The following is a 22305-nucleotide window of genomic DNA, read 5'->3' as shown; positions in this document are numbered from 1 at the left end:
ACCAATGATGTTGCAACTTCCTATGGGCCTGAGACTTGGCAGACATAGTGTTTCCCCTTTTTCCCCGCCACTGTATATTCAAAAGCTGTTGTGAAGACAGCAGTCATGTAGAAGAAAGGAGGTTGAAAACCATCATATCAGATATTATTCATAACAATGTAGGTTGCTTCAGTAGTCATGTTGTGAGGCTGGTGTCTTCCTTAGCACAACTTCCACGATGGAAATAGAATCTTTTCGCATACCTCCTAGTAAGTTTCAGAGTAAACTAATAGGGCGCACTGCATAAGTGTCCCACTATAGTTTTTAAAAGGCTTATTTCACTGACCAATTACTAGTGGGTTATATTAATAGGCATGTCAATGCTAAAGCTGCATAGCTAACTAAAAAGGCAACCTTCAACATATTGCAACTCACCACAAACACCTGGTTGGCACTTTCACTGAGAGTTGCATCATCTGGACTATCCACGGGTGTCTGGCGTGTAAACTTTGAATCAAACTGGCTGACATCCTCTTCGGATTGCTTTGTGAAAAAAATGATTAAGGATTTACATTATAGACAGCAAGTCAGTCGAAAAGGTTGTGGTTGAACCCTGTGGCAAAGCACACTGTGAAGCAGAAACATGAAAAGTGCCACAGGATACATAGATATCACATGAAGGAAGAGATCAATTTATTTTCTAAGAGGGAACAAACTGAAATTGTTGTTGCCATGCCAAGGAAACGCCACATTCCTAACGAATATTTAAAAAAAATCATCTTTAAAATGACAAGCATTACATGAAAGGCCGTATGAGTGAAGGAATTAAAGTGAAAACGAATCCAGAATAAAGGCAGTATTTGCATGCATAACCAGCAAAGTTTCAAGCTAAAAGCAGCAATACTACTTTCCACCTTTTTTATTGTAAAGCACAATTGTATAATTCTACATTTTACCTAAGCTGGCAGTCGCTTGGTGCTCCCGTTATAAATCTGTAAAATCCTGATTGTGTGTGTCACGGGAGACCAGGTATTTACACCTTTATACCAGGATCATATCACTGAGCAAAACCAAGAAGTAAAACAAATTGCGATTTATTCCTTAGAAACAGACGTACACACAATGGATTACAACATACAGGAGAAAATACACTTACTGGGGGTCTGGGCTACAAAACTAAACTTTCCTAGTCGAAATAGTCCATAAAACAGAGTCTTTAGGTTGACCGGGAATGAAATCGGCATGAGTTTCCAGACGCCACCGCTGTATCTCTTCCGGAGATGCCAAAATACCTTGATCAGGAGATAGAACCAAACGTCCTGATACTCTTTTTGGCGTGTAGTTCCAGCTGCGACCGCTAAATTGTCTTCTCAGAACTTGGTTCTGAAAAGTGGGACTTAGAACATTTCTTGACTTGAACATCTCTGAAGCCGGTTGCTGCTATTTCTCCAAGAGCATCTTTTGGCGAGTTCAAATTTGCCACTGCTGTTTTGGCGCTTAGAATCTGAGGACCGGATTGGCTGCTGGGTTTCTTATAGTATTTCAGATTCATTCATGAAATACTACAACCAATCCGAGCCTGGGAACTTTACAACCAGCCAATCAGAGGGCTGCCAGTCTTCCAAAGCCGGGCAAGCGGTTCTTCTGAATGTAACAAGGGCATGCGTGAGTTTGCTACCTTAGCCACTTGTTATTCAGAAGCCACCCAAGTCTGGGAAGGCAAATGCTAGCCGGGGTGGTCTGCAATGTTTCCCGGACGTGAGCACTCCACCTAACTATCCTGACAAAATGGCTTTAAACACCTATGGCAGCATCTGTGGCATTTAAGTAGGGACCTAGGGCAGACTTAGTGACACCACAAATTGGTAGCCCACTAGCCCCCTTCAGAGTACCGTCTTTAAAAGTCCCAGCTTATAAGTATCGTACATTTACAAACATCTCAGTTTAATAAAAATATACTTTTACACTTTTACCTTGACAAAGTCTTTTGGGCTATGAGGGGTAGAATGGGACTATATACTTTTATTTCCACTAGCCATATCCCCACACACTGGAAACCTGACAAACTGTAAAAACATTATAGCCACATTGGCCATTAAACATTTTATGAAATGAAAAGATGCTTAGCATCAATCTCAGAGCTGTAGCTCCTTCCCTTAAGAAAACCTAATTTTCTTTAGAACCAAAAAACGCTTGGGCACACTCTGATTGAAACTAGGACGTAGGTTTTACAAAACCTCTCGCAACTTAATATACAGATGGAGAAAACCCCCAGAACCTCTACAGTATACTGATTCTGAGGTACCTGGGCATATACTGGGGGATCCTCACTAACTTAGGGAACCTTGACTGTACCCGGGATACATAAATCCCTATGCCCTCATTTACCTTTCTGGTCTGTGCTGAAGCAGGGAAACCTGGCGGTGAGTCACGTAACTGTTTTCGAGGGAGTATTTTGACCGGAGTGATGCGTCTATATGTCCCCGGGAATCTGACTTGATTCCCGGATAGATTTTTGGGGTAACCAGCAACTCTTGACTCCGGCTACCTGGACACAATCTGACAACACTTTTACCGCAACCCCCCATCCCCTTGAAAATCATAGCCTTAGACTTTCCACTGGTTAGCACTCCTGGAAAAGTAAAACACACATAAAATCTTTATTGTCATACAATTACATTCATTGCAGGCACACTACACAGGTTGAAGAGCTGACACTCAAAAACCTGAAATAGTGCTCAGAGGTAACCAGCCGGGCAGAATACCTTTATTGATGGCCTGGTTACCCCATTCACCGTCACAGTGTGCCTAACATATTGGCCGCTTTTCCGTTTTAATCAATCCTTCAGTCAGTATAAGGCTGAGCTTATAGTGCCGGCGACGTAACGTCAAAAAAAATAAAATAAAAAAAAAATGCATTGCCGCCGTCACGTACGCTTATAGGAAGCACGACGCGACGGCTTGGTCGCGATTGCTGGAAGTCATCTCAATTTGATTTTCCAGCGACCGCAGCTTGACGTCGCCGGCACTATAAGCGTAGCCTTACTCAGCAGCTACAGTATATCCTTATATAACTTGGATAACATTATCTATTGTTTCAGTTTAAAGCTCAAACCGCTGGGAACATTGGCAACAAATGATCACAAACAGGAAAGTGTTGCAAAGATCTTGCACTGCTTGGGAAGTGTGCTAAAACTTGCTATAGAAATCAATGGATGCTTTACATCGCATTAAGAATTGAATAAAATAAATAAAAAAGTTACCATTATCCAATACTACAGAACTGATTTATTTAAAAAACAAACAAAACAAAAATAAAAAAACCCACATGATTTCACAAGTTTCGCTGCTTTAAGACAAAATAAAACCATTAAAAAGTCAAGTTGCTTCAATGTGTGTTAAGTAGGATTTCTGTCAATTGTAGTACATCATGGATGAAAATAAAATAAGTGATTCTTGTTTATAAACATGCAGCAGAAACAGATTAATATTTTTTAACATACCAAGAGAGGTTTAAAGGGAGGTTCCACCGTACGAGCCAGGAGTTCTTCCCAATTAATATGTCTGAAAAATGGGTGAGCCTAAAATATAAAAAGCCAGAGATAATTTCCATTTAACCATGATTCTTTATCATTTTCAGTTTTCCAAACATTCAACATCAGGATTGAGGAACTGATCATCATATGTTAAAAACAAACAAAAACGAAATACAATATTTAGACTGAGTGCTCCAGTGCAGGCATAATTATCTCGTTTGATATGCTTATGCTAAATTGCATTACTATTGCATGCATGCTAATGTGTGCGTGTGCTCATTTTGAAGAGTTACATATTTTTGTGAATGGTAGCAGAAAAATGATTTAAACATATGGTTTCCCCTGCATCAACCATGTATGTTGAACATTAACCCTTCGAATGTCTCAAGATGTAGCCATTACATCATGGGGTCTGACACTCCAGGTGCCCCATGAGGTAATAGCTACATAATACTGCAGTGTGCTCGTTTTCTAGGGAGATCACGTCCTGAGGTCCGCTGCGATCTGCACACCAGGGAAATGGATGAGGACGGCTCCCCTTCCGTTTCTAGGTTCAGGGATGCCGTGCTCATGTGACTGGTTTGCCCCAAAGGGTTAATGGGGTTAATGCAATTTGATGAGCATTTCTTAGAGTTTGTTTCTAAAAACAACGTTTACCTGAACATCTCCAGCATCACCAGCTCCTGCTCCGAGGCGTGAGGCAGCATTTCTTTTTAGCAGCTTTCAACAAAAAAAAGGATGAATCAGTCTTTTAATCTTATATAAATGCAACAGGGCAGGTGACGCATTCAATTCTGTGATTTGTGCCAGCTATACAATAAGTATAATTGATATATTCAGGGTATACAGAGCAGAATAACCATTTAGCCAGGCAAATTTATATTTCCACATCTATAAAAATTATTTCATATAACATAAGTGCACATACTGTTCTTCAGGCTTTATTTTATTTACATCCGTCAATCCCCCTACTCGCCTCTTTCCTCTAAACCTTCTTTGACCCCCTCACCTTAATATATGTTTTGACCTTCACCAACTAAAATCCAGACTCAATCACTGGAAATCGAAGATAATGTTTTTTTTTTTTTTTCCTTTTTACAACACTACAAAGTATACTGATAAAGTCCCAAAGTATTTTTATAGACAAAATAAGGGGATATAATAAAAAATACCTTTTTAAGCAGATCCCTGGCTTCTTGTGTGAGGTAGGGAGGCAAGTTCAGTTTACATTTAAGAATTTTATCAATCGTCTTTTTCCTGTTTTCACCAGTAAAGGGTGGCTGAAACACAAAACAATTTCTTAATAGATATAAGCAAAGTTAATGACAATGCCCCAGAATCATCAAAACAATATCTGCCGTATCACGCTCGAACCTGCGATATCTGCCAGGTCAATGACAGATACCGCAGATTCTGGCGCAACACAGCAGATTTCACAGGTAATGTCTTGAGGAAAATTTATAATATATCGGTTATGCATTGGTATAATGGCCGGATATAATAGCTTTATTAATGACCTGTTACCCTCTCATCGTCATAATAGGATGATGGAATTCTAGAGATAAGGGCATCTGGTTTTGCCGGAATGGATTGAAAAATGGCTTTCCTTACACTAGAATAAACAGGACACTTGTGTGTGGCCTAGAAGATATTCCAAAAAGAGTAAATGTATTAATATGAGGATATCATGGGATAACACCTACTCTGAAGAATAACGAATAGATATTGTAACAACTGCAATGAGATGGATACAATAAGGCCAAACCCTTCATGTTTAGGAGGTGGCAAGGACAGATATTCATTTGTCTCTATAATTTAGGAGCAAGTCGGTCAAAATTACTCGTTATATTCGGCAAGCTCGTCTGAACCTATTGATATGAATCACGTTATTCCAAATATGATAGGAATAAAAAGTTATGAGGTCTATTATATATAAAGCCAACTTCTAGAGAGTCAAGAGGAAGGGTTTTTTCTTTCAAGTCGTAAAACGGTCATGCCGATTGATGAAAGTGGTAGGTTTATGTTGCTCAAGGAAGGTAATCTAGCATGTAAAGGCCCTACTTTATAAATTGAGTTTGATCCCAAAACACACCTCTGTTGAATTCAGAAACGAGTATTTTCAGCTTTCCGATGTCAGTGACTTCTGAGAAGAACCTATGACATATGGTAACGTACTATGCTTATCCTTTTATTTTAAGAAATTGTTCTGCATTTATTGTAACTATGTTCTTGTAATAATCTTTTCTGTAATCTAAGCACTCTATTTTTTGGTATTTTGTATTTTAAAAGAAAACTTTAATAAGTAATGTCACGGGAGACCAGCACTTTTAATGCCGGCATCACTATCACCAGACGGGACAAAGTAGTTGAATGAACAGAGTTTATTTTGGCAAGCCAGCAGACATACAAAATACACAATTACAATGTACACTCACCGACTGGGGGCCTGAGGGGGGGAAGACTAGCCTTGACTAGGTGCAGGGGCCTGCTTTAAGTAGGCTTACCCTGTCCTGTTCTCGTCCTGGTTCCTCAAAGTACTATTCACTCAATAGCAACGTTGAAAATCCTGCCAGATGAATCACTGTCAAAATCCAAACTCATGTCTGGTACTCTGATCGGCAACGCTCTTTACATAGCCCTCGGTGTCTATCCTTTCTATGGAGGAGCCGCCGACCAATTAGAGCACGAATTGAGATGGTGCAGCCAATCCCCAGTTGGGGGCTTGCCCGGCTGCACCAGTCAGAGGAGGGGGCGTGCTAAGGTGCTCAGGACCGCCAAGTGGGAAATTCGAACTGGCCAATGGAAACCGCACCTACGGACTCCATCCGGGCAACGGGCAACATCTTCCCCGACAGCCCTATACCTCCTGCAGGGTAGGCGCCACAGAGCCTGCGGAGAACAAAGACTCTCCCTGCTGAGAGCCCAATCCTCGAACCTGATTGTCCGCCCATCCCCGCTCACCAAAGTTCTGACACATTGTCACTCCCAGTCTTTGTCTCGATCCTGCATTTCTACGCAAGCAACTTGGCTAAATGAATTTATAAGTTTGCTTGCATAGGAATATTTAAGCACACAAATTACAGTACTTGGCTGGCTAGCTGGGGGAATACAATTTACAGGAATAAATTGCTTTTACATATAATATATTTACATTCCCTGTTCCTCGACAATACACACAGATTTCCCGCTTCCAGATTAGACAGTGATGCTCTCCTCTGGAAGGGGTTACAAAACACACACACACAAAGTATCGGCCATACAGTATGAGCTCACAAAAGCACCCAGTTACACATGGTTTTAGGGGTAGTTAGACGGGCTTCATCTTTATTATGTGAGGCTAGCTACTCCTACCGTCACAAGTAATGCTTTGGGCTGTTGCACTGTTGGACTGTTGATTGAACTGTTGCAAGCTCTGTAGAGAGTAAAATACATATTCGGACACATTTTGCTACAAAATCAAATTTTAATGTTCAACTAATGTTTTTTTCTTTTTCTTAAGTAGTAAAAATGTCAACCAAGTAGCTGATATACAGTACAACAGGGGTGGGCTTACTGTAGTGCCGACGAGTATTCGAAAATCAATCTGGGGCAATCACCAACAAGACCCAGGTACATACTGGGTACATGCTGAAAACATGCTGGGTACATGCTGCAACATTTCTGCAGACAGACTAATGGCCCATCGGATTAACAGCAGGGGTCCCTGGCAGTCCCATTCAAACTGAATGGGACTGCCAGGGACCCCTGCTGTGTTAATCCGATGGGCCATTCGTCGTTCTGCAGAAATGTCACTGAAATGTTTGCAGCATGTATGCAGCATGTACCTGGATCTTGTTGGTTATAGCTCCAGATTTTCCAAGGCAAGTTTAAGGCAAGTGTTAGAATACTCGTCGGCGTACCTGTACTGTATGATGTTTCAATGGGAGAAGAATAGTACATACGTTTCACCATGGTAATATGAAAATCAGATTTCAACTAAGGGAATTGACTGCGGGTGCACATGAAATCTCAATTTTCACACACGACCCTTTGGGAAAAGATCTGAGGAATGTTAGACGATAACGTAAGTTAAGATTCTTTGTTTATCCTTATTATGTTGATTAAACTATCTTCATTTATTGTAACTGTATGGTCTAGTAATCTTTCTGTAATCTAAGCACTGTATTATTGTGATGTTAGGGGTAGCTGGCATCACAAAACTGAAATGAAACCCAGCTAGCTATCCTTAAATCCATGTAACTTGGCCACCTATGTAAGGCTTATTTCAGCCAAATGTATTTAATATCTGGGGGAGAACAGGGAATGTAAAATGCACTATGTATTGTGAGAATGTATTCCAAAGCACGTTATTTCCTTTGACAATCTTTTCCTTAGTTTAGTGAATCAACATTGTCTTATGATGAGATATGGGCTAGCTGTGTGTAATTCTAAGTCCTGTCTTTTACATAATTACCTTATGTCTGAATCTATGCCTGTATTAGCAATTCCCCCCAGCTAGATACAGTAGTTGGTATTGTGTGTTGATGGAATTAACATGTCAGCCCAGCAAATGTAAATTATGTTATGTGCCTGTTCCTATAATTTCTATGGAGGGAGTTTCTGTAATCCCTTTAGCTGAACTGTTCTATAGAAAATATATGGTCAGAACAAAGGTAGGGCATTAGGTAATAGAATTAGTTACCAGGTCTGAGCCCCAGGCACTATTTCTCTTGGCTGGCTACCCTTGCTCAATGCTAAAGGATAGCCACCAAGGGGTATATAAGGAACACTGCTGGTCAGAGCAGGAGCTAGTTATCCCACAGATGGGGAGACACTCTGGGAAGGAGTGTGGAGATTCCCTCAGAGGACCATCTGAGAGACATTCTGTGAAGGAGTTTGGATCTTGATTGGGACTAGCTGGAGATACATGTCAGAGGGGCTGCTGTGTGATCAGAACTCTGAAATCCTAGACGAGAAGCAGACAGGGCAAGCCTTCTTGAAGCAGGCCCCTGCACCAAGCGAGGCTAGAGTCTACCACCCAGGCCCCCAGTTGGTATTGTATCTTGTTTTGTGTGCTGGTGTGCCAGAATAAACCTCATTTTATTCAACAACCTTGTCCTGTCTGGTGATGGTGGTTTCGGTGTAAAAGTACTTGTCTCCCGTGACAAATTATATATATAAATTATATATATATATATATATATATAATTTGTCATGGGAGACAAGTACTTTTACACCGAAACCACCATCACCAGACAGGACAAGGTTGTTGAATAAAATGAGGTTTATTCTGGCACGCCAGCACACAAAACAAGATACAATACCAACTGGGGGCCTGGGTGGTAGACTCTAGCCTCGCTTGGTGCAGGGGCCTGATTATTTAGTCAAATAGGGGTGATTTGACTGCGGCATCTTTTGTGTGTCTTATATATATATAATTAGACCTGAAGTGTCTACCTGTGGCTAGACATTTCAAGGAAAAAAGACACACACTGGCCACACTTCGTTGTATGCCTATTCTGCAGGTCCCAGTCCCCCCCCCGTGGGGGTGACAGGGGCAGGACTTTGCTTAAACAGGAAGCAAGGCTTATTTATGAACTAAGAACTATGACACCTGGTGGCCTAAATGAGGAACTTTCACTTAGCTGCTTTTTGTAGCAGTCTCCCTGCTTTCACTTGATTTTGCATTATGCCTTTTTTATGTTTGTCACTCATACTCTGTTGCATCACTCCCTCTGCACTTTTGCACTTCCTTTGTCCTTATATACTATGGTGATGCTATGCGCTCCTTGTGCTCTATACCTCTACCTGTCCCCCTGTGGTTCACCTTAACGCTCTGTTTATTACTATTCTGTTTAGCCCATTATTATTGTCAGTGTGTGGGTAACTGTGCACCGAGGCGGTTTTTCAGACTGCGCATGTGCGTTTTGCGCTGCCGGCGTCCCTGGTGGCCAGGGAGAGTCAATGAGGCGTCTGCTCACAGCTGTGATGCGCGGCGTACTCTCCTTGCTGGCGCTCCGGCAGTCAATATGTTTTGGCCCACTGCAGATGCGCGGTGCGCGACCTTCCCCCGCAAGGGCAGTAGACCCTGGGACCAGTGTCTAAAGGGTGTCTTTCTCCTAATAGTTTAAGTGCCTACTCTCATGTCATGATGAGTCATTTGGATAATCAGGTAATAGGGGAGGGGGCACGGAGCACAGCTATGTTGCATATTCTGTCTGATTGCATGTTGGTGATTGGTTCCCTTTGTTTGCATTGCACTATGGGTGAGGGTATATATGTGTGGTGTGACAAACGGCTTACTCCGGGACTCCGTCGTTTGTCCGGGACTGTTTAGAACACGGTCTTTTAGGGTAGGTTAAATGATGAGGCGTCACGTACTGTTCCTTTAAACAGGCTATGCCTGGTTTATTCAGTCCCAGGCACTGAGACTGCCACAGTGCATACAACAGAAAACAGATCAAAACAAAAGCTGCTCACCTGAGCGATAACTTAACTTAGATATCCCTGACTCAGGGTTGGAAGTGGCTTTTCCACTCCCAACAACAAAACAAGGTACTTTTGCAGTCTTACAAAAATGAACAGAAAGATTGAACCTGTTTGGGGAAGAGGCTTCTCCCCTCTGTAGTTCAGCAGCCTTCCAGCCTCCTGGCTCTTGTGGAGAGACCAGAGCAAACAGGAAATCAGTCTTTCATACCTGATTCCTAATTAGCATGACAGGTGACAGAAATCAGGCAGCAGACAAACTCTGGTCTGGATCTCTCATCCCTCAGTTCCAGCGCTTGCCAAACTGTGGGATGGAGTGTATGTATTATAAGGCTGCACTCCCAGGCCAAACAGGATAGAAACTGTCTAGTATCCTGGGAGCCCTATATACGGAATTTATTACCATCCCCTGGTTTCTGTCACATATCCTCCCCCCCAGCTCAGACCTCGAGGGATGAGCGACCATGGATATTAGGGAGTGCATCCTTGACAACCCGTCAGCATTGCCATGTTTGTGCCCTGACCTGTGTTCCACAGAAAATTTAAAGGGTTGTAGGCTTAGGAACCACCTGGTCACTCTAGCATTCTTTTCCCTGTTTTGACACATCCAGGTAAGAGGTGCATGATCTGTGACCAACCGGAATTTTCTCCCCAACAGATAGTATTTGAGCGTCTCTACAGCCCACTTTATTGCGAGACACTCTTTCTCTACTATGGAGTAATTTTTCTCCTGGGGATTTAGTTTCCTACTTAAATAAAGGATGGGGTGCTCCTCACCTTGAGACTCCTGGGAGAGTACCGCCCCCAGCCCTACCTCAGATGCGTCGGTTTGGACTACGAACTCTTTGGAGAAGTCAGGTGTGACCAACACTGGTTGGGCACAGAGAGCTTCTTTCAGGCTTCTAAAGGCCTGTTCGGTTTCGGGGGACCACTTTACCATTAGCGGTCCTCTTGCTTTTGTGAGGTCAGTTAGTGGGGTTGCCTTAGTTGCAAAATTGGGAATAAACCTTCTATAGTACCCAATTAACCCCAAAAAGGTCCTTACTTGTTTTTTTGTAACTGGCCTTGGCCAATTTTGTATCGCCTCCACTTTGAGTGTTTGGGGTTTGAGTAAACCTCTGCCAATAGAATATCCCAGATACTTGGCCTCCTCCAGACCAATAGTGCATTTAGCGGGGTTAGCAGTTAGTCCAGCAGACCGGACTGCGTCAAGCACAGCTTGGACCTTTGGAAGGTGGGATTGCCAATCTTCACTATGGATTACCACATCATCCAGGTAGGCGGCAGCATACCGAGCATGTGGTTTTAAAATTTTATCCATCATTCTTTGGAATGTGGCGGGAGCTCCATGTAAGCCAAAAGGCAACACCTTATACTGAAAGAGGCCGTCTGGGGTTGAGAAGGCTGTCTTTTCTTTTGCCCTTTCTGTGAGGGGAACCTGCCAGTACCCTTTTGTTAGGTCTAGGGTTGTGAGATATCGGGCTTTGCCCAGTCTCTCTACAAGTTCATCCACCCTGGGCATAGGATAAGTATCAAATTTTGACACCGCGTTTAGTTTCCGGTAGTCATTACAAAACCTTGTTGTACCGTCTGGTTTTGGGACTAAGACTATAGGGCTGTTCCACCCACTTTGGGATTCCTCAATTACACCTAGTTTTAGCATTTTTTTAACCTCTAAACTTATAGCCTTTCTTTTGGCCTCTGGGATTCGGTACGGTTTAAGGTTAACTCGGACCCCCGGTTCAGAGACTAGGTCATGTTCAATTACGCTAGTTCGACCTGGCCGTATAGAGAAGATTTCTTTGTTTCTTCTCACTAAATTCTGAACCTCTCGTTTCTGATGAACAGACAGGGTTTCAGCTATGCTAACCTCTGGGTCAGTTTCTTGATTCTCTGACGGACCTGGGGGTACTAGGGTTAACAAGACTTCTCTATCTTTCCAGGGCTTGAGTAGGTTTATATGGTATATTTGCTCAGGTTTCCTCCTACCTGGCTGTCTTACCTTATAATTTACTTCTCCCACTCTTTCCAAGACCTCATATGGCCCATGCCATTTAGCAAGGAATTTACTCTCCACGGTGGGAACCAGAACTAGTACCCTATCACCTGGAGAAAAAATTCTGACCCTAGCACCCTTATTATATGTATTCCTCTGTGCTTCTTGAGCTTTCTCCATGTGTTCCCTCACTATGGGTAGGACTGCAGCAATGCGGTCCTGCATCTGGGCAACATGCTCTATTACACTTCTGTAAGGGGTAACCTCGTGTTCCCAAGTCTCTTTGGCTATATCCAGTAAGCCCCTTGGGTGTCGGCCATACAATAGTTCAAACGGGGAGAAGCCTGTGGATGATTGGGGAACTTCCCTAATGGCAAATAACAGGTACGGTAACAAACAATCCCAGTTTTTCCCATCTTTATCAACCGCCCGCCGTAACATGCTCTTTAAGGTTTTATTGAACCTTTCCACTAAACCATCTGTTTGTGGATGATAGACTGAGGTTCTGAGATGCTTGATTTTTAGGAGTTTACATAGCTCTTTCGTTACTTGGGACATAAATGGTGTTCCCTGGTCAGATAGAATCTCTTTAGGAATCCCGACCCGGGAAAACAGAACTACTAACTCTTTTGCTATGTTTTTAGCTGAGGTGCTACGTAGGGGAACTGCCTCCGGATATCGGGTGGCATAATCTAATATTACCAATATATGCTGATGTCCCCTAGCAGACTTTATTAGGGGTCCTACTAGATCCATAGCAATCCGGTCAAATGGTACCTCTATTATGGGAAGGGGTACCAATGGGCTGCGGTACGCCTTGAACGGGGCGGTGATCTGACATTCTGGGCATGAGGAACAATAATTCGTAATTTCTGCCAGAACCCCAGGCCAATAGAAGCTTCGGAGAACCTTTTCTTTTGTCTTTTCCACCCCTAGGTGTCCCCCCAATGGATGACTATGTGCGAGGTGTAATACTACGTTACGGAATGTCCGTGGTACCAACAATTGTTTAGTTGTAACTGATTTCCTTTTATCAACCCGATATACTAGGTCGTTCTCTACCTCGAAGTAGGGGTAAGCAAGTGACCTATCTGGTTGGCCAGGAGTACTATTCTGGTCCCGTATATTTCCCCTTGCTACCGCTAATGTGGGGTCCTCCCACTGGGCCTTCTTAAAACTCCCAGGACTGACCTCTAGGTCAGCGAGGGTCTTATCCGGTTCTGGGGTGGTAAGTGTCTGCTCAACATCTTGATTTGGGGTATTCCCTACCAAAGTAGTGATGGGGAAGGGAATTTTACAGCACTCCTCCTTTTCCCCCTTCTTATTTGGGCCCTCGTCAACCTCCATTTCTGAAAAAGGGAAAGGATTTGTTTCTTCTAATACTTCGTTATGGTCCGCTATTGAACTCTGGGCGCTATTCTGAGCGGGGGACCACATTTTTAGAAAATGGGGAAAGTCGGTCCCTATTAACACATCATGTGCCAGTTTGGGTACAATACCCACCTTGAAATCTAAAGAACCAAACTCTGTTTCAAAAAAAACATCAACAGTGGAATATTCATGATTATCCCCATGTATACAACAAATTGCCACTCTTTGTGAACTGTTTCTCTGTTTCTTCTTAATGGGCAAGAGGTATTCGGACACTAGTGTGACCATGCTCCCAGAGTCAAGAAGTGCCCGAACCCTCTTACCATTAACCTTTACAAATGCCCACAGATGGTTATTCAAGGGGTCCTCTGGGCTAGGGCCCATACATTGGGACAACAGCGAATAAGGTTCCACGCTGTTGCATTGCATGGGCTCATCATTTAGTGGGCAGATTTTTGCTGTGTGGCCCCTCTCATGACAATTTACACATTTAGGTACATAGTCTGTGTCCCACTTAGAGCCTTTTCCCGGCTCCCCATGTTGGCTATTGCCCGTAGTGTGCGAACCACTGTTGCTTGTGCTGCGTGAAGGGGGTCGCCGCTCTTCAGCGCCCCTTAACCCCGGTACCCTTTTACCGTCTCTGGAAGAGTCCTGGAACCTCGGGTAGTGGGGTTGCTCCACGACTGTGGGTTGCGGGTGCTCTTCTGCTGCATTGTACCTTTCTACGAGGGCCACAAGCTCATCCGCATTGTGGGGGTCACTCCGACTGACCCAACGGCGTAAGGCAGAGGGAAGTTTCCTCAAGAACTGGTCCATGACCAACCGTTCCACGATGTGGCTGGCTGAGTTGATCTCGGGTTGTAGCCACTTCCGGGCGAGGTGGATGAGGTCATACATCTGGCTTCGGGTGGCTTTATCCATCGTGAAGGACCATGCGTGAAACCTTTGGGCGCGAACAGCCGTGGTTACGCCGAGGCGGGCGAGGATCTCGAACTTCAATTTTGCATAGACGTTTGCTTCGGCTGGCTCTAGATCAAAGTAAGCCTTCTGGGGTTCGCCGCTTAGGAAGGGTGCGATTAGACCAGCCCACTCAGCTTCTGGCCATCCCTCTCTCTGTGCCGTGCGTTCAAACGTGAGAAGATAGGCTTCCACATCATCCGAGGGTCCCATCTTCTGAAGGTAGTGGCTTGCCCTGGTCATTTTCGGAACTAGGGCTGCCGCTGCCAGTGGAAGGTTACTGATAGTCCCCCTCAGGATCTCGAGTTCCTGCTGTAAGCCCTGAGCGAACCGCTGTTGCTCCTCTCTCAGCAAGCGGTTTGTCTCTTGCTGGTTTGCATTCGCGTTTTGCAGGGCTTCATTCGTCTGTTGCTGGTTTGCATTCGCCTGTTGCTGGTTGGCATTCGCCTGTTGCTGGTTGGCATTAATCTCTTGCTGGGCTATTAGCAGCTGTTGCTGGGCTGCATTCGTCTGCTGCTGGTTTGCATTAGTTTCTTGCTGGGCTATTAACAGCTGTTGCTGGGTTTCATTCACGTCTTTCTGGGCAGCGACATTGCGTACCAGCGCACCCACCACGTCTTCCATCTTGTGTGCAGAGGATGAAAAAAACTTTTTTTTTTTTTTTTTTTTTTTCTTTCAAAGTTCTTCAACCCGCAGACCCCCTAGTGCTCTTCTCGCATTCTCCACCATATGTGACAAACGGCTTACTCCGGGACTCCGTCGTTTGTCCGGGACTGTTTAGAACACGGTCTTTTAGGGTAGGTTAAATGATGAGGCGTCACGTACTGTTCCTTTAAACAGGCTATGCCTGGTTTATTCAGTCCCAGGCACTGAGACTGCCACAGTGCATACAACAGAAAACAGATCAAAACAAAAGCTGCTCACCTGAGCGATAACTTAACTTAGATATCCCTGACTCAGGGTTGGAAGTGGCTTTTCCACTCCCAACAACAAAACAAGGTACTTTTGCAGTCTTACAAAAATGAACAGAAAGATTGAACCTGTTTGGGGAAGAGGCTTCTCCCCTCTGTAGTTCAGCAGCCTTCCAGCCTCCTGGCTCTTGTGGAGAGACCAGAGCAAACAGGAAATCAGTCTTTCATACCTGATTCCTAATTAGCATGACAGGTGACAGAAATCAGGCAGCAGACAAACTCTGGTCTGGATCTCTCATCCCTCAGTTCCAGCGCTTGCCAAACTGTGGGATGGAGTGTATGTATTATAAGGCTGCACTCCCAGGCCAAACAGGATACAAACTGTCTAGTATCCTGGGAGCCCTATATACGGAATTTATTACCATCCCCTGGTTTCTGTCACAGTGGTCACTTGCACTTGTGGGTTGCACGGCCCTGAGGAAGGTCTCTCTGTGGGACCGAAACGTTGGCTTACGTGTATTTCATGTTGTGAATATAGATTTTTGGATTAACCCCGTGCGGTGTGCTGTCTCTTTACTGGTCTTTGGATTGGTTCGTATCATACTTATTTTCTATGGGACTAGCATCTGCTATTATAACCTTTTCTACTGCAGTGTGCTGACTGACCTTCATGTGAATATATATATATATATATATATATATATATATATATATATATATATATATATAAGACACACAAAAGATGCCGCAGTCAAATCACCCCTATTTGACTAAATAATCAGTTAACCAAAGGTCAGGGTAAAAAGTGACCCTCTGGTGGTGCAAACGACACAAGGGAATTATATAACTAAGAAAAAGAAAAAGTAGGGTCAAAAAGGTGCACTCAAACACTGAATAATGAAAAATAGAAAAAAATGGACTTTATTAGCAAAAAGTATAAAGTATATATACTTTATACTTTTTGCTAATAAAGTCCATTTTTTTCTATTTTTCATTATTCAGTGTTTGAGTGCACCTTTTTGACCCTACTTTTTCTTTTTCTTAGTTATATATATATATATATATATATATATATATATATATATATATATATATATAAATAATCAAAAAATAAATAGACGATACCGTTCTGTGGCTAACGAAATGCCTTTATTTGTGCGAGCTTTCGAGATACACTGATCTCTTCTTCCGGCGATGTTACAATGAATGAAGCAAGCAAAGGGTATACTTAAAAACAGTGTCTCTTGGAATGTTATCTGTGCTTGTCCCTCCCCCCTGTGTGGATGTGATTTATGGCTAGAGGTGTTAAATGGTTCCTGAAAGTTAGTGATGTAAGTGTGTGTGTGTGTGTATCTGTGTGAATATAAATGAAAGAAGTGCCCACAGTGTATACAGTGCTTTACAAAAGGTGTGTGTGGAGTGGGAGTTAATATTAATGGTGTGGGTAGGTGTGGAATTGTGAGAGATTGTAGCATAACTAAAAGTGTGTGTAGATACTATGTGGTCCCTATTGGTGTATAGGGATGGAAAAACAATGAGTATTTGTATGTGTAAGAGACAGCTGTTTATGCATACATATAGCACAGTATGTACAGACATGGCCTTTAGCGCTCATGGGAAGAGAGTTCACTTGTGTCAGTTAAGTGTCCCGAACAGTTGCATAAATTTGTATTCATGCAACCGTCTGATGCAAGGTGAGACGGGGCAGGGGCTAAACAAGAGAATTAACCTGCATCGCCACAGCATCACACGCGGAACAAGAGACAGTCCTGTTGGCGAACATTTCTCTGACTCTGGCCATAAGATGAACGATCTGAGGGTTGCCATACTCAAAGGTAATCTTAAAACACAGAAAGAGAGACGGTTGCATGAATACAAATTTATGCAACTGTTCGGGACACTTAGCGGTGGCCTAAACAGAGATCGAAATTTTATATGTCATTACTGACACAAGTGAACTCTTTACCCATGAGCGCTAAAGGCCATGTCTGTACATACTGTGCTATATGTATGCATACATAGCTGTCTCTTACACATACATATACTCCTTGTTTTTCCATCCCTATACACCAATAGGGACCACATAGTATCTACACACACTTTTAGTTATGCTACAATCTCTCACATTTCCACACCTACTCACACCATTTATATTAACTCCCACTCCACACACACCTTTTGTAAAGCACTGTATGTGTGTCTATGTATACAAAGTTTCTATTTGTGATTGAGATTTCTTTGGTTGAGCGGCCACAGTTGAGGCTGAATACTGTCAATTGTGTATAATTAGCATCAAGTCAATTGCTTGATGCTAGCACTCTGTTCCCACATCAGCCTGGGAAAATATTGGTTTTAATCAATCATATTGTGTAGTTATCAGCTATATATATATATATATATATATATATATATATATATATATATATCTAGAAAAAATATATATATATATATATATATATATATATTTTTTTTTTTTCTAGTCCAGGACCAGTCCCTAATTGCAAACCAAAGAATCTTCCTACACAAAGGTAAACGGAAGATGATGCAAATAGCAGTACATCAAATCGCTGTGGGCCAGATGGCTAAGAGATTCACCTGTAAATACCTACAGAAAAAAGGTACTCATCCTAACTATGGATGCCCTTTTATCTAAAAAAATCAACAGACCGTAGTCAAATGCAGGCTGCTGATACTGAATCTGAAGGGGTGAATAACTTTGAGCAAACCGGTCAAATAATAAAGACCCATATAGTAACAATGGCCCACACCGAGTATAGATGTAATACAACACAGAAACGGTGTGAAAATCACAAAATCAACAAAAACTAAATAGTGCAAATAATAAACACATAGTCACACGTAGAACAATAAATCTATAAACGTAGCTCTACAGATGAGGAAAAGATTCCTTGCGTGATAGTGTAGATGTCTGTAAAGGGCAAGCACAAAGTGTGCTATATTAGTGCCCTGAGGCACGGTTCATGGACCGTATCCAGTTAAAGCCTCTGCAACACAATAGTAAGTTGCACAGAAATCACACATAATAAACATACATAGGACAGCTTAAAAGAGTCTCATGGTAAATAGTGCTAATAGTACTGCCTATTGAGATGACACGTAAGTCAAACAGGCATGAAAAACAGTACATCGGGTATACTTAACAGTTTACAATATTATGTCGCCGTACATACATGCATACATATATCACTAAATAGTGATGTAGATAAAGGTAAGTATATAGTACCCAAGCTAGGTGATAAGTAATGGCCCCTTGCTAATGGGGACTATAGAAATAGCACTATACTACCACATTCAGATGTAATTAAACCATAGTGGTATCCAATTAAGCAGTGGAGCTGTAACAGGTACAGCAGTGTGGAGAGGACATAATGCCTCTGCCTAGCAATGTGACGTACATTGTCCGTGGAGAATCAACACGGACAGGCTAATAGGGTGTTACACTTAGCTTGTGATGCTGTGCACATCCATAATCACTCCACTGGGTCCAAAAGTAAGGGGAAGTAAAGGCAGGATGCCGTGGTACAGTAGCCGAGATGCAGAGATAATCTCTGATTCAAACTCGGCGGCTGAAATCACAGAGACGCTGTCACGCTTGTGTATGGCGTCCATTCAGCATGGTGACGTCACTCCGTTCCGGTCACCTGACACACGTTTCGCGCGTGTTCGCGCTTTCTCAAAACAGGCTCTGGAACACCTTATTTGAGCCCTGCCCTCTCTCTAGTAGTTAACAAACTGTATCTAGTGACTGCCTGGTCACATGATCTTCCACACAGAACTTTGCATCTTGGGTCCTCTTCTGCTGCACCGACATGGATTTCGTGAATCCCCGAGCCGAATCTTTGCTGATCGATCATAGGAGAACTGATCGATCAGCAATTTAGCTAACCACTAGTATTGATGCACATATTGAATGGATTTTTTTTTTTTAACTGCTGCTTCAAAGCTTAACTTTAATGAGTAATGGTTTGGGCTCTGATTGAATTGTGGCACGCTTTGTAGAGCATAAAAGTACATTTTAGGACACATTTTGTGTTAAATGCATAGTTTTTCTTTAATAAACAGGAACCATAAGACCCTGCAGATACATATTTTGTCTGCATTTATCTTTTGGTGGGGCGATATAGGTTCCAATCGAATAAGGGGTAAGTATGGATAGAAGCAAAAAAGTAGAGCACAGCCAAACAGGAGTGAGGAGTGAGGAGAGGATCCAATAATGCAAAGTTTCTTTAATGGAGTGAACAAAGCATGGAGGGTAGCTCCTACGCATTTCGAACTCCTTTCTTTGTCAAGGATTAAAAATACTGATGCCCTGCAGTCCTTTTTAAACCAAAAAACCTGTTCCCGTTTTGCGCCATGACGCACGTGTCAAAGCACATGCGCATCGATCAGTGCAATCAACTGACGTCAGATCTGCCTGGTACAACACAGGAATGGATACTGAGAAAGAACAAAAAGGGCAGAAGCAAACCGCAATAAGAAAACAAAACCACCTGACCCGTAGACAGGATCCAGATCTGCCTCACGCTGAAACAGCATAGGGAGAAGGACTGAACCCAGAATAAGGGGGCCCAGAATTCTCGCAGGATGCTATAAGCCCCGGGGTAAATATGAACTAATTTAAAGTACTTGCAGAGGTTAGTTTAGCCGTGTGTATTAACCCTGGCTGCATATATTAGTCACGTGCTTACAAGTGTGATGTTCATGACAGATGGTATAGTGGGACTGATTGAAGGGATATGTCGTTCATTTGACGGACCTTTGCAGAAGGTGAAAAGTTGGTCAGCTAGATAGCTGTGTATTACTAACCCTCATCTCATATATGTGCTCACAGGTGTACGATACGTGACAGCCGTAAATATAAGGAAGTGCTGAATTTATAAAAACAAAAACAGCAAGAGCAAATGCCGCTTCAATACTTTTGACTGTAAAAAAAAAAAACATATATAAAATAATTTAAAAAAATCCGTATAAAGTGGAGCTTAGATTTCCCCCAAAATAATTTTTTTAGAAAAATTATATATTATATATAATAAATATTTTTTTTAAATCAGGCATTTTTACAGTATCATGTAAACATATCTGTGACGGTATGGGGTGAAGCCTATCTGGCTACACCTGAGAACTGTGGGTCCCTGGCAGCTACATGGCACCATAAGCCAGGGGCCATGTATTGTAACATACAAAAGTTTAACTGCCCCCTGCTTTTCCACTTATGTTCCCTTTGTGATAAGTTTTAGGTGGGATATTTGGGTAGAAATGCAATTATTTTGTTTGCAGGAGTTTGGGGTACAAAGATACCGTTAGTCCCCTAATTCTCCCCGGCGAGCATGCATGATTTGCCGGTACACGGGTTGAATTACACTGGGGCTACCCAGTGTCCCCCAGACATCTGGTTTTCGAGCCCAAACATCCCAAACACATTTCTCTTATAAGTATAGGGTTCCCCAAGGTCCATACTTTATGAAATTATATGTTATGTTTTATACTATGTGTATAAGTCTCTATGCAATCAGCCTGGGCATCTACCTAGGCGCCAGCATGTCTGCATAGAGTCCGTAGTTCAAAGGGAAGAGGATGTCCAGAGGTGAGAAAGGGTGATTGTCCAAATCCGGAGAACAAAGGGCACACTGTGGGGACACCTTTTGAGTCTCCGAGACTTGGCGGAGCCTGCCCAGCGGGTGGCAATGAGTTAGCCGGGAGAGATTCAGCTCGTAGGCGCATTTCCCATTGGCCAATTCATATTTCCCGCTGTAATGGACGTGCTCGCCACAAACCGGGACCGGACCGCGGGGCTGAGGTGGGGATGTGAATACACCGACATTAGACCATGAAGCCGGTTCTGGATTGCGCAGTTCGTAGTCATTCGTGGCAGGGTCAGAGAATGTAGAGTAATCCTTAGATAAGCCAGGGTCAGGGTTGGAGACGTCAGGGTAATCGATATCCAAAGAATACGTTGCATGGTGCTCTAAACCAAAATCACAGCAGACAATAATTGACTTAAATGTACAGCGGATTACCCCTCCAAAAACGGCAAAAGATAAGGCTAGGAGATAGAATTACACCCATATACCTGTTGGATGTGTAACTGGAAAATAAAGTCCCACGTGCAATGAGGTAAGGACAGTATACACCTGCCGGTGTCCAGCATTAATACAGCATCATGGTAATAGCATGGGGTAAAAAACACAAACCTTGCAGCCGCTTTGGAAAGAGGAGAGTGAAAGGCTACAGAGCCTGCTGTATCACTTCTCCTGGGGTGTACCGTGCCTCCGTTGTTGTAGATGAACAGGAACAGGGAAGGAAAAACGAAGCACTGGTTCCACTGAAGTAAAAATAAACACAGAGGTGCGTTCCCACAATAAAAGTTTTAGTGGATCAAAAGCACAAAAACAGACCACCAGAATAGAAATACCCAAACGAGTGCTTTTAAATACCTGGTTTCAGCGCTGGCGTGACCAATCCGCCGCCACTTCCTGGTTCCAGGAGAAGAGTGACGCAGGACGTGACGCGGGACGTGTGACGTCAGCGCGCTCGGGACATATCAATAAAACAAACTTTATTTAAACAGAAAAAATTAGCAAACTAACATTCCTTAGTACTGTATGAATGAAGAAACGTTACCTAGACATTAAAACATAATTAAAAACAAACATAAACAATGGATTAAACTCATCTCATGAGCAAAGGTGAACAATTGCTACATTCATAGATTAAGCAAATTCTATGTCTGCTAAAACCCACATTTCAGAGTTCAATATGAATGACATATGTCAACCTGGAAGAATCTGTGTATATATATATGCCCTCTATTATGTTCGTGTGTGTATATATATATATATATATATATATATATATATATATATATATACAGTGGTTGACAAATCACCAAAAAATCTACTCGCCACACAAAAAAATCTACTCGCCACCTAGTACCAAACGTGTGCTGCTTGGGCCAATATTTACTCGCCCGGGGGAAGAGCAAAAACAATTTCTAATTATGTGTCACCAAGTTTATTTACCACAAAGAAATTGGTCTCTAATCTGCCAAAGGGATGTTTTAAGTGCTTAA

At 42.7% G+C, this 22305-nt stretch overlaps 1 protein-coding gene across 7 annotated transcripts in view; it reads right to left on the bottom strand.

Annotated features, from left to right (window-relative positions):
• The window catches only part of RPS6KB1 (ribosomal protein S6 kinase B1), a 128361-nt gene that overhangs the window by 15279 nt on the left and 90777 nt on the right, over positions 1-22305 (bottom strand). For 3 of the 7 annotated variants that reach the window (XM_075589647.1, XM_075589648.1, XM_075589649.1), the window contains exons 9-12: positions 4688-4795; positions 4173-4235; positions 3483-3560; positions 415-522 (exon numbers count right to left, since the gene is read on the bottom strand). The exons of 1 other annotated variant lie outside the window; for it this stretch is intronic. In XM_075589647.1, the coding sequence (XP_075445762.1) occupies positions 415-522; positions 3483-3560; positions 4173-4235; positions 4688-4795 (357 nt within the window). Of the gene's footprint in view, positions 1-414; positions 523-1057; positions 2612-3482; positions 3561-4172; positions 4236-4687; positions 4796-22305 lie in introns of those variants that run through there. 3 more of the 7 variants (XM_075589652.1, XM_075589651.1, XM_075589650.1) reach the window with 3 other exon arrangements.

This window comes from Ascaphus truei, chromosome 3, assembly GCF_040206685.1.
Source record: "Ascaphus truei isolate aAscTru1 chromosome 3, aAscTru1.hap1, whole genome shotgun sequence".
NCBI lineage: Eukaryota > Metazoa > Chordata > Amphibia > Anura > Ascaphidae > Ascaphus > Ascaphus truei.
This window is presented reverse-complemented; position numbering and strand designations above follow the sequence as displayed.